At 48.5% G+C, this 15,979-nt stretch overlaps 1 protein-coding gene across 1 annotated transcript; it reads left to right on the forward strand.

Annotated features, from left to right (window-relative positions):
* The first annotated feature begins 4,699 nt into the window (after positions 1-4,699).
* On the forward strand, positions 4,700-15,625 carry arhgef49 (Rho guanine nucleotide exchange factor 49). Its single transcript, XM_076112197.1, has 6 exons — positions 4,700-6,135; positions 9,756-9,927; positions 10,949-11,165; positions 12,831-13,420; positions 14,158-14,303; positions 14,800-15,625. Exons 1-6 carry the CDS (start codon positions 4,700-4,702, stop codon positions 15,623-15,625), a joined length of 3,387 nt encoding a protein of 1,128 aa, XP_075968312.1.
* Positions 15,626-15,979: the final 354 nt, after the last annotated feature.

Below are 15,979 nucleotides of genomic sequence, written 5' to 3' on the forward strand. Positions count from 1 at the left end.
GTTCACTGTTGTTCTCTGTTGTTCTCTGTTCACTGTTGTTCACTGTTGTTCACTGTTGTTCTCTGTTGTTCTCTGTTGTTCTCTGTTCACTGTTCTCTGTTCACTGTTGTTCTCTGTTGTTCTCTGTTGTTCTCTGTTCACTGTTGTTCTCAGTTCACTGTTCACTGTTCACTGTTCACTGTTCACTGTTGTTCACTGTTGTTCTCTGTTGTTCTCTGTTGTTCTCTGTTCACTGTTGTTCTCTGTTGTTCTCTGTTCACTGTTGTTCACTGTTGTTCTCTGTTGTTCTCTGTTGTTCTCTGTTCACTGTTCTCTGTTCACTGTTGTTCTCTGTTGTTCTCTGTTGTTCACTGTTGTTCACTGTTGTTCTCTGTTGTTCACTGTTGTTCTCTGTTGTTCTCTGTTGTTCACTGTTCTCTGTGGTTCTCTGTTGTCTCTTTGTCTCACAGAGTAAAACACAGCAGCATCTCCGTCCTGGTGCTTTGTTTTTTGTGCAGAAGAAGCAGCTCATTGATTGATATTCTTCTTCTTCTCTTTCTTTACTTGCAGCTCGAGGCCACGTCTGTCCATCTCCGTGGAAACTCCAGACAGACCGCCGTGCAGAGAGGAGACGAAGAAGAGAAGAGCAAGAGGAAGCCGGCCGCTTTGGGTTCTGATCCCATGACCTGCAGGAGGAGAGAAGCAGCGTGGAGACTTGATAAGAATGGGGTGAGTTTAGAGGATCAGACAGAACGCTGCCAGCAGCTGCAGCTGATGAGGATTTGCTTCCAAACCTGATCTCTGCAACCCGACGCCGACCGTTAGATAACCTGTAACCTCAGCCAGAGGGGAGGGGAGACGCGCTGGTGGAAAGAACTACGCAATAAAAGCATCGCGTCATACCAAAAACATCAACACGTTTTGAGCGTTTCTTTAAAAATGAGTTGCTTTTATTGTGAAACTTTATCCAAAGATACGTCAAAGTTAAAACCAAGATGGTGACGACCAAAAACCAAGATGGCGACTGTTAAAAACCAAGATGGCGACTACCCAAATGAAGATGGCGACGGCTGAAAAACCAAGATGGCGACGGTCAAAATGCCAAACTCAAGGCTTCAAAAACCCACAAACCAAAGGGTGACCCCAAAAACATGAACACTTCTTGAAGGTTTCTTGTCTTAATGAGATGCTTTTATTGTGACACTTCATCCAAAGTTACGTCAAAGCGAATGAGATCTCAGCAGTGATTGGCTGACATTCATGCAGATGAATAAAAGTTTGAAATAAACAAGTTGCTTCTTGAGGAAGAAAGCAGCGGATTCACTGAATCCGACACTCTTTTGTCCACACGATATGAAAGTGAAGGACTCAATAGGACACTGACTGACTTGTTAAGATGGTTCAGTTAATAATGGAGACACTCCGATCACACAAATGATTTATTTCCTCATTCTGATGCCGTTCGTCTCTCGCACGCTCTGCCATCATATCTGGAGCAACCAGCCCCAGTGCATGCTGGGAGATGGCGGCTGATTTACTGTGCTGCTGGGAGGGATGAGTTATTCCTCTGTTAGCTCGCGGAGAGAGAGTGCTGCCCTCCAGAGAGCCTTTATCCTGCCAGTAATTCAACCACAGAAAGACAGGGAGGCATGCTGAGCAGCACACACACCTACACACACACACACACGCTAATTAAAGCCAAATACCACATATCAGCTCTTTCTCTCTTGTGCACGCTCACTTATTTGTGTCTGAGTAGCAGAATCACATTTAATAGAAAGCAGTTTAAGTCCAGAGGAGGTCCTTTAAGAAGAACCACAAAACGTTCCTCATGTTCTCCCCCACGGAGCAGAGGGAGGAAGCGTATTGATTTAGAACATGAAGATGGTAATACAGAGGTCGGTGTTCGTGATAATGGACAGAAGGGATGAATATTAGATAATCGCATGGTCGGCGTTCCTTTAATATCTCCGGTTCTAATAAGATCATCCTGGGAAATGTTGCAGACTTTATGCTTCGTGTGTTAAAGCTGTATTCTCTCTAGTGTCCACCAGGGGGCGACTCCTCTGGTTGTATAGAAGTCTATGAGAAAATGACTCTACTTCTCTCTTGATTTATTACCTCAGTAAACATTGTAAACATGAGTTTATGGTCTCAATCTCTAGTTTCAAGTCTTCTTCAATACAGCATGATGTTCATTTAGTACATTATGGTCCATTTAGAGTCAAACAGACCATAAAGCAGGGGATGCTTTAGGGCGGGGCTACACAGTGATTGACAGGTCTCTACCAGAGATGTATACGGCGTCTCTACGTCACTCCTCCTCAGTCCAGATATGCTCACTTCCTGTTCACTGGTTGCCAAAAATCCAAAATGGCGACGGCCAAAACTCCGAACTCGAGGCTTCAAAATATCCACAAACCAATAAGAGACATCACCGTGACTACGTCCTCTTCTTATAAACAGACTTTGACCAAATAGCAAAAACATTCAATCAGTTCATCAGCATCAGCTGCAGCTTTACCTGTGAAGGGAGAATTTAGTTGGTTGCAACCTGCAGCTTCACCACTAGGTGTCACTACATCCTTCACGTTGCTGGCCCTTTAAGAGTTCTTTGACACTTTTCTCTTCATGTGATTGTTTCTATGAGTGAATTGACTTCCACTGACTTCCAGTTCACACCGTTCACACTACGGCCTGCAGACCAACTGAGGCCCACTAATTGTTTTTTAAATGGCCCGCGGTGAATTGTTTAAAAGTAAACTAGAATATATTTTGAGCTTATTTCTAATAAATTACACTATATATATATTTCACATCTAATACTTTTGTAATATGTCGACTGTAATGTCAACCGTAGTTGTTTTGATATAGATTAGTTCTCTATAGGTCACATGATTGTTTTCTGGTCTAAACAGAGATTTTCTTGCAGCTGAACTGCTTGATTTATTATCGTAATATTGTTCCACAATCAGATACGCTTGCCCTGCTGCCTTAAATCAACATTGTATTATTCTCTTCTTGCTTTGTAGAGAGACATTCATTAAACACAACACCAGCCTTGAGTGAAGTGCTCGTGCTCGTAATGTTGGAGGCTGCTGATTAACTCTCTTTCTCCTTCTTCCCTCCAAACATGTGAGGAATGGAGATTCATCCATTACTGCTGAAGCTCTGTGGACGAAGGCCTCGTTCGTGCTCCGGCATCAGGGAGCGTTCTTTGAGTCCGGAGATGATTTGGGTTTTATTATTCAGCTAATGCGTCGAGGATGAGCCCTCCGAGTCCTCGTGTTTCATAACGCTGCAGACGGAATGAGAGCGACATGCTATCTGTTCTCATCACAGAGCTGCTCTCTGCTAATCTACTACTACTGTCTGATGAGTCAGGAGGAGAAGACGAGCAGTTATCTTCATTACCGTCCCCTCGGCTCAGCGTCACACTCATTTCCTGTCTCTCTCTCTCTCTGTCTCTGTGTCTCTGTATCCGTCTCTCAATCTCGTGTTTTAATAGCCTGACAAGCAGAGCAATAATCCCTCTATTGTTATTCTTTCTGCAGAGAAAGAAAAAAGCAGAAAGAAAAAAGCCTGAGGGGGAAGACAGGGAGCCATTTATATCAAATGAATGTGATTATTCTGGTTCAGAGACACCGTCTCCGGGTCCAGAGCCGAGACCGGAGACCTCTGACTAATCCATGTCACGTGGCCGAGACATAAAGTATGAGAGTATAATATATTTATATATAAGAGCGAGCTGGGCTCTCGGTTTAACACACAGACCATTAAACAATATTAACAAAAAGACGCTGGAGACGCTGCTGCTGCTGCTGGGAGCTGAGCTCTCCTCCTCCCTCCGGAGCTCCGGGTCTGGGTCTGTCCACGGTGGACCAGGTCTCTGCTGGAGGATCTGGGTCTGTCCACGGTGGACCAGGTCTCTGCTGGAGGATCTGGGTCTGTCCACGGTGGACCGGTCTCTGCTGGAGGATCTGGGTCTGTCCACGGTGGACCAGGTCTCTGCTGGAGGATCTGGGTCTGTCCACGGTGGACCGGTCTCTGCTGGAGGATCTGGGTCCATCCACGGTGGACCGGTCTCTGCTGGACTCTGAGCTGAAGGAGGTTCTGGTGAACCTGCATGAGTTCATGTGGTTTCACCAGAATCCGACCCGGTGGCTCCGATGACGAGCATTAAGAATAACTCTATAGAAACAGACCATCTTCTCTCTGATGGTCTCTTTACTGATGGAGGTCTGATAGAGGACCAGGACTACACTGAGACTGGTTCATACAGAGGACCAGGACTACACTGAGACTGGTTCAGGACCAGATAAAGGTTCTTCACAGCCACTTGTGTAAATGTGTTTATGTGTGATATCTCACATCGTATTGCTGCGGTTTCTTGTGTTAAGATCCGACTGATTCCCTTAAAACCACGAAGAAAGACAAAAGAAATAAAACGGTGCAACTTGCAAAAATGGTCTCTTTACTGATGGAGGTCTGATAGAGGACCAGGACTACACTAAGACTGGTTCATATAGAGGATCAGTACACTGAGACTGGTAGAGGATCAGGACTACACTGAGACTGGTTCATAGTGATTTGTGGTGAATTGTCTCTCATGGTGATATTGTAGCAGACAGAATTACATCTGATGTGATACTAACATGTTTACACCTGGTGGTCTCTACAGGCTGCAGGAGTCTGAGGGCCGTCTGCTCCGCCCACAGCCATGTCAGACGTGAAGCCTCCTCCACCATGTGACTACTCCTCCACCTCCTCCACCACCACCGCCGCCTCCGTCGGCTCTCCTGCCGGCTGCGCCTCCCCCCTCCGCCTCGTCATAGACATGGAGCCCTGCATCGCCGACCTCCCGTTGTCCCCCGACCCCCTGTCCTCCTTCCACCGACACAGACCCGGCCTCCCTCACTACCCGGGCCTCCAGGGGCCCCACTTCCCGCTCATTTCCAGGTGCAACAGCAGCACCCTGCTCACCAACCTGGGGCTGAGGTACTGCTCCAGCAGGCAGGGCCCTCTGGGTCCAGGTCCAGCCCCAGGCCCCTGCGGCTACGCAGGAAGCTACAGGCCCTATAGGAGCATGGAGAACCTGAACTGGAACACCGTGGCGGATCCTGGCCTGTGTGCGTTCGGCGCCGCCCCTTACAGGAGTACGGACAGCGAGTTTATTTTACGCTACACCTCCACCAGCCACTGGTATGACGGGCCCCCGGATGGATCTATGATGGGGGGCCCTGGACTGGTCCCCAACCAAGAGAGCCTGGCGTTTTACCCTCGACACGTGCTGCCCAGAAAGGACCTGCCGCTTTTCCCCCAGCTGCTGTTTCCGGGCGGCGTCGACGAATGGGATGCGAGGAAGGGCCTGAGGGAGAAGCTCCGCCTCCAGAGCGCAAGGTCGTCCGCGGAGCACCTGAAGCACCTGAAGCACGTGAAGCACCTCCCGCTGCGGCCTCTGTCGACCCCCCCAGCTGCCACGTCCATGGACGACGTGAGTTCCACCGCCGCCGCGTCCAGGCCACCGAGCTCCATGCGCATCACCAGTCACGAGGAGATCAAGCAGGAGGTCCTGAGGCGCCTGCAGCTCCGGCGGCAGAACAGCAGCCCCAACCTGGCTCTCCACTGCTCCCCGTCCAGCCCGGAGGTGGTGAAGACGTCCTACACAACGGACAACATCGCAGGGACCAGGAGGAGATCGGATTCTGCGTCCGAGCGCCGCAGACCTCCCGTGGGACGCCTCCACATCCCCACGTTCGAGGAGTTTAAAATGATGAGGCAGAAGGAGGGAGACCAGGAGTCCACAGCCGGTTCTGTGAGAGCTGGAAGATCTGAAGGAGCAGGAGCATCAGACGTTAAGAGTCCTCCTTCTGGTGGAGCAAACAGAAAAAAGGACTCGGAGGAGGTGCAAGGAGAGCCGAGGAGCACCGCAGCTCCCACCTCCGTCACCACATACACTCCCATCTGCACGGGCCCGAGAAGGAGGAGCAGTCTGGAACCGGCCGGGTCGGTTCCCTTCCCGCCCAGCAGGGAGAACTGGGGTCGGCCCTCCAGCTGCTGCCCGGCGCTCCTCCTGGAGGGGACCAGCTACGGAGCCAAGATCTACAAGATGAAGGACGGCCTCATCGGGTCGGCTCTGGACCTCATCAAGAAGAGGTGAGTGTTAACAACGGGACGGTGGTTCAAATAAATATTCTGGATCCTCGTAGACCAGCTGCTATAATCAAACAACATTATAGATCATCAATAATCAATAATTAGTATCCTGGCTCTAATATTTATACTGCACAGAGGACCTGGACACGCCCTCTTGTTCGTCCTTGTTACTGAGCCAACAGCTCAGAGAGACGGTGCCAGTCCTCCGTCTGTCTGCAGCCCTGTTAGCTCCGACAGCTGTTAGCACAATAACTGAGATAAATGGATATCACACACGCTCACACACACACACACACACACACCAGGAAGTGTGCTTACACACACCTCTGCTGCTGGAGGCCTCACAGCGAGAGGGAACGGGGTTCCATTCCCGGGCTGCACGTCCTCTTCTGTGTGGAGTTTTGCATGTTCTCTCTGGGTTCTCCGTCTTCTTCCCACAATCCAAAGACATGCTACTAATCTGGAGACCTGTCCAGGTGAACCACAAACCTCAGAGGTTAATCCTCTGGAGATCATGAATGTCTCTTTACAATTTCATGGAAATCCAACCAATAGTTGTTCAGATGTTTCAATCCGTAGCAAAATGAGAAAAGCAGCAAATTCTCACATTTAAGAACCTCAAGTTTTTCATTTGACTCTTAATTGATCGTCAGTGAATGACTTGTCTCCCAATCGATGAGTCAAGCGATCACATCAGCGCTCCTGCAGCTCCACAGAGCCCTCTCACATGTCCAACGTTGTTTATCCCCAATGGATTCATCTTTTAGTTCCCACAATGCAACACGCTGCGCTTTAAATGTGGCTTCAGGCTCTGTGAATATATTTAAAGATTGTATTAATAAAACATGACTGTGTTCTGTGTGATGTCTGCAGCCCGAGGTGCTTGACTTCCACCCATGCGTCTCTTTGTTGAAGTGTTTTCATGCAGCATAACTTGCTTACGGAGCGTTAATGCAGCTCTGCTTGTGTTAATATTCATGTTATTACACCTGCGAGGGTTTCTATAGAAAGGCAGCGCAGCAGTGAAGGTGCATGTGGAGGGACAGCTTCTATTTATTTGTCTCTATTAGATGCACACTATTAACTATGTTTCATTGGAGTGATATGCATCAGTGGAAGTGACAGGCGGGTTAATTTCGGTGTCACGCGGCGGCGTGTTGAGCGGTGATCGATCACGTGGGAGGTTTCCTGGTGGATTAAAGCTGCAGGTTATTACTTCCCATACGTCACCACAGAGGGACGCGCAGCACTGTGGAGGAAAGGCCTTCAGTGACACTTTGTGTGGACGCTTCAACGGGCTATTTATTCCTCCCTAACTTCCAAAATGTCGAACTAGGATTCGTTAGTAATGGAAACAATCTGCAGTGACGCTATTTAAATTACTACGAGGGACTCATGTGTTGATTCTGGCGCCCCCTGTGGACTAAAGTGGGCGTGTTTCAGAGCACCAGAGTCCCTTTAGAACCTCTCATTCTACTGACAGTCTGCCAAACACCACTCAGTCAATCAATACAACGATACACATTGTTGACGCTCTATTAGAGGCTTATTGAACCTGCTGATCCCACGAAGAACCACAAACACATTTCATTTGAGTTCAAACATAATAATCTTCTCAAGCTGCTGAAACAAGAGTTTTCTTGCCGTGATGTCATATTTTCACTCCGTTGTTGTTTTTGTTTGCTGGACCGTGAAGCTCCCCGGAGTTAGAAACTGAATCCATACACTGCACACAGCTCGTGTGTTAATAATGTGTGGAAGCAGAATTTAAAGCTGTGTGTGTTCTTCTGAAGCTGATCGATATGTGACGGGACAGGAACCCTCGGGGGGGGGGGGGCTCTTTGTTCTGTTGATAACGATGTCTAGTGATCACAGTAACTTACCTTCTATTAGCTCCTCTCTGATTGGTTGTACCTGCAACCTGAGAGACACGCCCACATTAGTGACACTACTAGTGCTGTGTAGAATATAAACATATTAAATATATAAATGTGTTTCCTGTAAAAAAATATTTTATTTGTTATTTATAGTCAGTGTTCTCATAAAAATAACATCAATTCAATATTTCATAAAAAATCAACTAAATTGACATTTTTACGTGACGTTATAATAATTATATTTTTTAATAGATTTGTTTATTTGGAAAGCCTGATAATAAATGCATTTTAATACCGAGGCTAGATTAACACATATCAGATATGTATAAAGGTGTTTCTGTGTGTTTTGAACCCAAACCTTCATTCAACAGGCGTCCAGATTATTGATTATGCTGCTTTGTGTGCAACAACTTTAAAAAGCCTCCATGATGTCACACCAGTGTTGTTGTTGTTGTTCGTCTTCTCCCAAAGGACCAGAAAACAAAATGATTCTTTAAGTTGGTTTGTTGGTGGAGCTTCAGCAGAGACATCGGACAGGAAATGAGGTCGTAGCTCATTGTGTTCATGAAGCTTCTGATCTGTGACCTCATGAGGGAGAGTTTGAGCTGTTTGTCTCAGATCACCTGCTGCTGTGTGCTGCATGATTCCATGTGTGTGTGTGTGTGTGTGTGTGTGTGTGTGTGCGTGTGTAGGTCTGTGTGTGTGTGTGTAGGTCTGTGTGTGTGTGTGTGTAGGTGTGTGTGTGTGTGTGTGTGTAGGTGTGTGTGTGCGTGTGTAGGTCTGTGTGTGTGTGTGTAGGTCTGTGTGTGTGTGTGTGTAGGTGTGTGTGTGTGTGTGTGTGTAGGTGTGTGTGTGTGTGTGCGTGTGTAGGTGTGTGTGTGTGTGTGCGTGTGTAGGTGTGTGTGTGTGTGTAGGTGTGTGTGTGTGTGTGTAGGTGTGTGCGTGTGTAGGTGTGTGTGTGCGTGTGTAGGTGTGTGTGTGTGTGTGTGTAGGTGTGTGTGTGTGTACGTCTGTAGGTGTGTGTGTGTGTGTGTAGGTGTGTGTGTGTGTGTGTGTAGGTCTGTGTGTGTGTGCGTGTAGGTCTATGTGTGTGTGTGTGTAGGTGTGTGTGTGTGTGTGTGTGTAGGTGTGTGTGTGTGTGTGTGTGTGTGTATGTAAGTGTGTGTGTGTGTAGGTGTGTGTGTGTGTGCGTGTGTAGGTGTGTGTGTGTGTGTAGGTGTGTGTAGGTGTGCGTGTGTAGGTGTGTGTGCATGTAGGTGTGCGTGTATGTGTGTGTGTGTAGGTGTGTGTGCGTGTAGGTGTGCGTGTGTAGGTGTGTGTGTGTGTGTGTGTGTGTGTGTGTGTGTAGGTGTGTGTGTGTGTGTGTGTAGGTGTGTGTGTGTGCGTGCGTGTGGTCCGGGGGTTCAGGTGTTAACGTCCGTTCGTGTGTCTAATTGCTGTCCTCCTGAGGAGGGGGAGGCATTGATTTGGGTGTTTGAGGGGTAAAAAGATGATGATGATGAGGAAGAGGAGGAGGAGGAGGGTGTGTGGCGAGTATAGAGGAAAGCACAGCAGGAAGCAGAGAGGCATGTGAGCTGAAGAGGAGGAGGAAGGAGAGGAGGAATGAGTGACAGAGATGCTGTAAGGAGGAGAGAGCTCTGTCAGAATTACAATTTCAACCCTCCTCACTTTTCCTCATTTTCTTTCCTCCCTCTCCTTCCTCTCCTTTCTCCTCCTTCCCCCCTCTCTCCCCTCCTCCTCCAGCTGCAGTGCAGAGATCTCCTCCGAGGCCCCCGTCAGGCTGTCAGGTGACCAGGACGGAGGCCGTGACGACATCACCGCCGCCCCCTCGGCCGACTGTCAGCCCTCCGCCGTTGCCATGGCAACGTCGGCAACGGCCTGCAGAGCCGAGGCTGACGACGACGACGAGACGCCTGCAGGAGGAGGAGGAGGAGGAAGAGGAGGAAGAGAAGGAGGAAGAGAGGAAGCAGGAGAATGCGTAAGGATTTCTATTTCATTTTTTCATTTTTCTTTCACGTCTTTAACGTCTCGTCTGGTTTTTCCTTCGTTGCTTTGGCGGTAGAACCACAAAAGATCTGTGTGGTGTTCAAGGATGACTGCGACACACACACGCACACACACACACACACTCTGATGCAGAGGTATTTGTTGAGACAGGACCGATCGTCTGAAGGATGCCGTGAGAGGAGCCGGTAGCTCAGAAACAGAATGGAGTCACATCTCGCCCGCATGCTGCAGAGACTGTAGGTTTAGAGGAACAGATCTTTGCTTCTTGTCTTTTTCTTGTGTTTCGGAGTCTGCCTCTGCATTCTCTGCATTCCCAAAGCAACGCTGTTGTGCAATTTGATAATTGAGAGGAACATGAATTATTCTCCTTCATTTTTCACCTGATTCGCTGCAGGCTGTAAATCATGTTTCCTCTCTCTGGATGAGAAGCCGTTCAGTCTGGTTATCAGAGATCTGTTTGTGGAGGTCATCTGTCATGTAAAGCCGATAATCATCAGTGGATGTTGGGGGGGGGGGTCGCGTGTGGTCGCGTTGACCTCTGAACTTACCTTCCCTGATAGACCCTAGAGAGGGATTTTAAAGCCTCGTGAGGAGAGTTGTGTCCGTCCTCGCTTCACCTCCAAAAAAAAGCAGCCAGGAGACGATGAGACTTCGAGGCCCCGTTGATGGCTTCTTCAAGTTCGAGATCAGCGCAGGTTTTTCTGGGTGTGTGGTTGTGTTCAGACTCCGTTGGCAGGAGATTAAGAGTCTCAGTATGAAATCTGGATCCTCGTCAGCTGTACGAGGATCAGAGAGATAACAGAGATGTGTTATGTAACGGTGACATGAAAACTCCTCACCTCATCATCATCACTCACCTCCTCTGGGAGGTCTGCTCCTCTTCTTCTTCTTCTTCTGTCTGATCTTTTGACACACGTGTCCTCCGGTAGCACGCCGGTCTGGGCTGCCGGCGCTCCAGCTCGGACGCCGCCTACGAGCTGGCTGAGACGGTGAGGGCGCAGCGAGAGTGCCGTCTGCGGCCCCACTACAGCGACCCCATGCCGGCCGACGCCTCCAAGCGCAAACAGCTGGAGATGAAGATCGCAGCAGCCGCACGACTCCACGGACACCGGCGAGACCGAGACCGGGACCGAGACCGAGACAGCGGTGAGTTCAGGGAACTCTGTGATGCATCACACTCTAATTTCACTTTCTGGAGACACTGACGATGAAACGGAAGCTACGAGGTTTTGTTATAAAACTAGAAAGGATCCAGTGAGCAGATCATCTCATGTCCCACAATGCATTTCTCATGTAGAAACAGGAAATGCTGACGGTTAAAATACTTAAATTCTGTTCAGGAATAAGGACGAGCACCTCGTTCTCGTGAAATGCATCAGATTTGTATTTTACTTTTAAACAAATGATGATGAAACTGAAGCTACAATGTTTTTATTATGAAAAGGATTCAGTGAGCAAATCATTCAAGGCCCACAATGCATTTCTCTTTTAGAAACAGGAAATGTTTTCAGGATTCAAATGTGCATCAAAACACAGAAAGTCTAAATTAAATTGAAGTTGAAACACTTAAATCTAATCAAAGTATTTTTATCTGAAGCATCTTATTTTGGAATTGCAGAATGAACTTCAGAATTTTGAAGGTTATGTCAAGTAGGAACTGAAGAAGAACGTGGAACCCGTTTATAAGACAACATGGCCGAGCCAAATGTTTTATTCACCAAATGTGGTGCAGATTGTTTTTCCGGAGTGAAAACTGTTGACTGTGAACCAGCTGTTCAGGTAGTTCTGTCCTGAAGCACGGCATCCAGGATGAAACCAGAAGTACTTCACTAGAATCCTTTTTAAAGATTTTGGGGAACTCGTAAAAGACGGATGAACTAAAGACAAAAGGTCAAAACTGAAGCTACATTTATTTTCTGTGAGATCGTCCTCGTCTACCCAACAAACACCATCAAAGTCCACACCTCCAGTTTGCTTTCTGTTAGAATCTCCATGTCAGTGCTGAGATAACCCTGATGATGTCATCAGACGTGACAGAAGGCATTATGTTTACAGGGTTGTCCGTCCGTCCGTCCCTTTCTCAACATCTCAATAACAGCTGAGGGGGACTCATTCAAAACGTCCACCTGGACTCAAAGAAGAAGGGATTATATGTTGGAGGTCTAATGTCACTGAACAGGATAGAGTGATGAAGTGATGACATTGAGGACAGAGCTGGATGTAAAGTGACACTGAAACATTAAAACCAGGAGTCAAGAGGTAATTCTAGTGTTCAGACTACAAAGCTCCTTCGAAAGCACAAAAGACTTTCAACAACCTGAACCGCATCTTCTCCACGAGACAAACTCTGATGATGAAACTGGTGCAGTGTCCCTTTAAGTGTTTTTTTAAGATACAAAAACACGACTTCCTGGGCAGAGATAGTAGATGACGTCACATTGTGCATCTCCATGTGATTCAATGACTTCAGACGTTATGACTTCCTTCCTGTAACTACATCCCAGACATCCAAGTCCTCATCACGTCTCCCTCAAACCTTCAGGAAAATCACCGTGAATTGTAAAATGAACCTCAGACTGAGAGTCACGTCTTTTTAAAATATTTTAGGTCTGTTTGTTTTGTCGTGCTTGAATATTGTGACCTTTGCACCCAGTCGTCACCTCCTCCTCCAAACACTGATGATTCTGTGTTCAGTGTCAGTCAAAATATGCAAATGACGACCTTGTTGCACTTAAGATAAAAACACTCAGGCTAGACTTAAAGGGAGTGTGTGAGCACTAATGAACCTGACCATCCTCCATCTCTCTCCAGCTCCAGCAGCCCTTCGTGGTCGCTCTGAGCCGCCCGGCGAGGAGCGCCAGGCGGGTCTGGGCGTGACGCGGTCCGGGCAGCACCGCTGGAGCACCATCAGCAGCCTGAGCGTGGACAGCGGCGTGGTGGGCCTCAGCGACGAGCGGGACGAGGAGGACAGCAAGCCTCGCCGTTACCGCCGGTGCCGGGGATCCGAGGTGGAGCGGGTGGACAGCGGCATCGGACCCGGTCTGTCCCGCACCTGGAAGAGACCGTCGGCGTCCCTCCGAGCCTGGGAGGCCCAGAGACCCTGTCCGGACTGCGGGCTCAGGGACGGCGCCTCCAAAGAGCGAGGGGAGCGCATGTGTGAACGTTGCTCCAAGCTGCGCACCGAGCGTAAGGAAGCCATCCTGGAGTTCCTGAACACGGAGTCGAGCTACGGCGAGGACCTGCGGATCATCAAGGACGAGTTCTACAGTCCGATGCAGAGCGCCGGGCTGCTGACAGCAGAGCACCTCGTCGTGGTCTTCAGCAACGTTCAGGAGCTCATTGACGTCAACGACCGCTTCACTGAACACCTGCAGGACAGCATCGACCAGGCCTTCGACCAGGTGAACACACGGGAAGACTATTGGGGCTTCAACGACATGGTCTTGTTTTTAGTGGTCTTAAAGCTCTCGTTGGTAATGTTGAAAAAACAGCAAGAACGCTGGATTTAAAAAAATTATCCAACATAAAAACTCAGCAGAGTTCTCAACTTTTCTCCAATCAAAGTAGCTAGCAGCACTAGCTGAAATCAGCTAAATCTAGAAAGGGAGACGGGTAGTAGGTGAACAGGTAGGTAGGTAGACAGGTTGGTAGGTAGACAGGTATGTAGACAGGTTGGTAGGTGGACAGGTAGACAAGTAGGTGGACAGACAGGTAGATTGGTAGACATAACTTGCTAGAATTCATATTCTTATATTGAAGATTTCACACAAATATCGAATCGGATAACATGATGAAGTGATGACATTTTGGACAGATGGATGTAAACTGACACCTGACTGGTTGGTGGAGGCAGTAATTCTAGTTTGAGTCAGAAAGAAGATCCCGAAACCGTCTCTTTTCTGGTCTGGTAGCCGATGTCATTGGGATTGGTGAAGTATAATTTAACTTCTGAGATCTAGTGAGGACTCTGCTGCAGCTACCATCATTTCTCCATTTCATCCAGAAACCGACAATAATCTCCTCACTGTTACCTGAAAGCTTTAAGATACAATAATGGACAAAGACCACTTGTTTCCCAGTGTGAGACATATTTAAGAGTCGCATATTGACCATTTTCTCTCGTGTGGTTTGACCTCAGGGAGATGAAGATCTGCTCACGGTGTACATCGGAGAGATCTTTCTGGAGTTCGTCAACATGCTGCCGGCCTTCCAGACCTACTGCCTGCAGCAGTCCACCTCGGTCAACATGCTCAACACGCTGGAGAAGGAGAAAGAGCTGCTCAGGTAGATTCCTCTTCCTGTTAGTGTGTGTGTGTGTGTGTGTGTGTGTGTGTGTGTGTGTGTGTGTGTGTGTGTGTGTGTGTGTGTGTGGTGTAAAGTTCATGCCACGGCTGGTTTCTCTATTTCTTAATTGAAGAGACAGCCGATATCACTTATTCAGAAGGTCTATTTTGAGAGAAGAGCTGCTATGATTAATATTTTTAGGCAGATGGTCATGAGTCAGTCCGTCCTGTGATTCCCGGGCATTGACCTCCGGTTCTGCCGAATGAAGCCGATGCTTCATGTGTTGAAGCTGCATTCTCTCTCCTGGCCATCAGGGGGCGACTCCTCTGGTTGTATAGAAGTCTATGAGAAAATGACAAACTCAAGGTTTCAAAACGCAAACCAGTGGGTGATGCCACGATGACTACGTCTTATATACAATCTGGTTATTCACAGTAATCAGCTTTTTAAAGTATCCACTTTCAACTTAATTATTTCTCTGGTTCTGTCTTCTCAGAATCTTCCTGGACGTTTCCCAGAATGACAACACGGCACTGCGGCGCATGAACTTGCGCTCCTTCCTCATGGCGCCCCTCCAGCGGGTCACCAAATACCCGCTCCTGCTGAGCCGCATCATCAAGGTCACTCCAGAGTGCCACCCGGACTACGCGCGTCTCCGCGAGGCCAAGAGTCGGGTGGAATCCCATCTGGAGCACATCAACATGAAGACCAAGCAGGAGGGCAACGGCGTCACCTGGTCCCTGCGCTCGTTCCGCCGCGACAGCCGCAAAAACCGGGAGGTCATCAACATCGAGATGCGAGAGGTGTCGATGAAGACGGTGGGCTGGGCGAGAGAAAACACGCGGTTCGTCATGGAGGGACCCCTCCAGTTGTCCCAGCCAGCGGACGGTCAGTGGGTGAAGAAGGGCAGCAAGGCCCTCAAGTTCCAGAACGTCCAGAGTCTGCTGATGGTGAGGATACAGCGGGCCGGCGAAGCCCCGGGACAGGGCACCGACGTGGGGGCTCAGGGAGAAGGTGGCGGGGACAGCATTCGAGACGGAGTTCTGGTTCTGATCAAGGACAAAAGCAGCGGGAAGTTCACTGTGCTCAGAGAGCCCATCCGCCTGGGAAATTGTGTGGTGTCCACAGATCCGGACTGCGAGGACACGTTTGAGGTGCTCGACATCCGGCGGGAGTCTTTCGTTTTTCGCGCCTCAGACAAATCCCGCACGCAGCAGTGGTTCCATCAGATTAAGAGATACACTCGAGACTTGGGCACCTGGAGGAAAAGACGCAATGCTTTGCCCAACATCATGATCAACACAAACCAGACCCGCTCCTGAGACTAACCACTGTCACACTGTAAATAACCTGCAAAACTAAGCTGACAACGAGAAGCATTTCTGAGTGACGCTGCTGTTAAAACCATAGAAGTAGAGTGGAAGTAGAACGGACAATCACATTCAAATCAACGCAGCGGACATTTTTTATGTGTACCGTTGCAGCGGGCTACATTAGTAAAAACTAAACAGACTTACGGCAAGTCGCAGACTCACTCAGGTGAGGTTTTGTAGTAATGACTAAAACGGGTAACGTTATGAAGCGTAGAGAGCAAAAGTTAACTTTATGCTTCATCCACACACTCTGGTCACAGCGAAGTAAAGCTAATTTCTGTAACCAGTGTAGCATTAAAGCAT

Source organism: Anarhichas minor, unplaced genomic scaffold (genome assembly GCF_050575085.1).
Source record: "Anarhichas minor isolate MPS153535 unplaced genomic scaffold, ASM5057508v1 ptg000048l, whole genome shotgun sequence".
Lineage (NCBI taxonomy): Eukaryota > Metazoa > Chordata > Actinopteri > Perciformes > Anarhichadidae > Anarhichas > Anarhichas minor.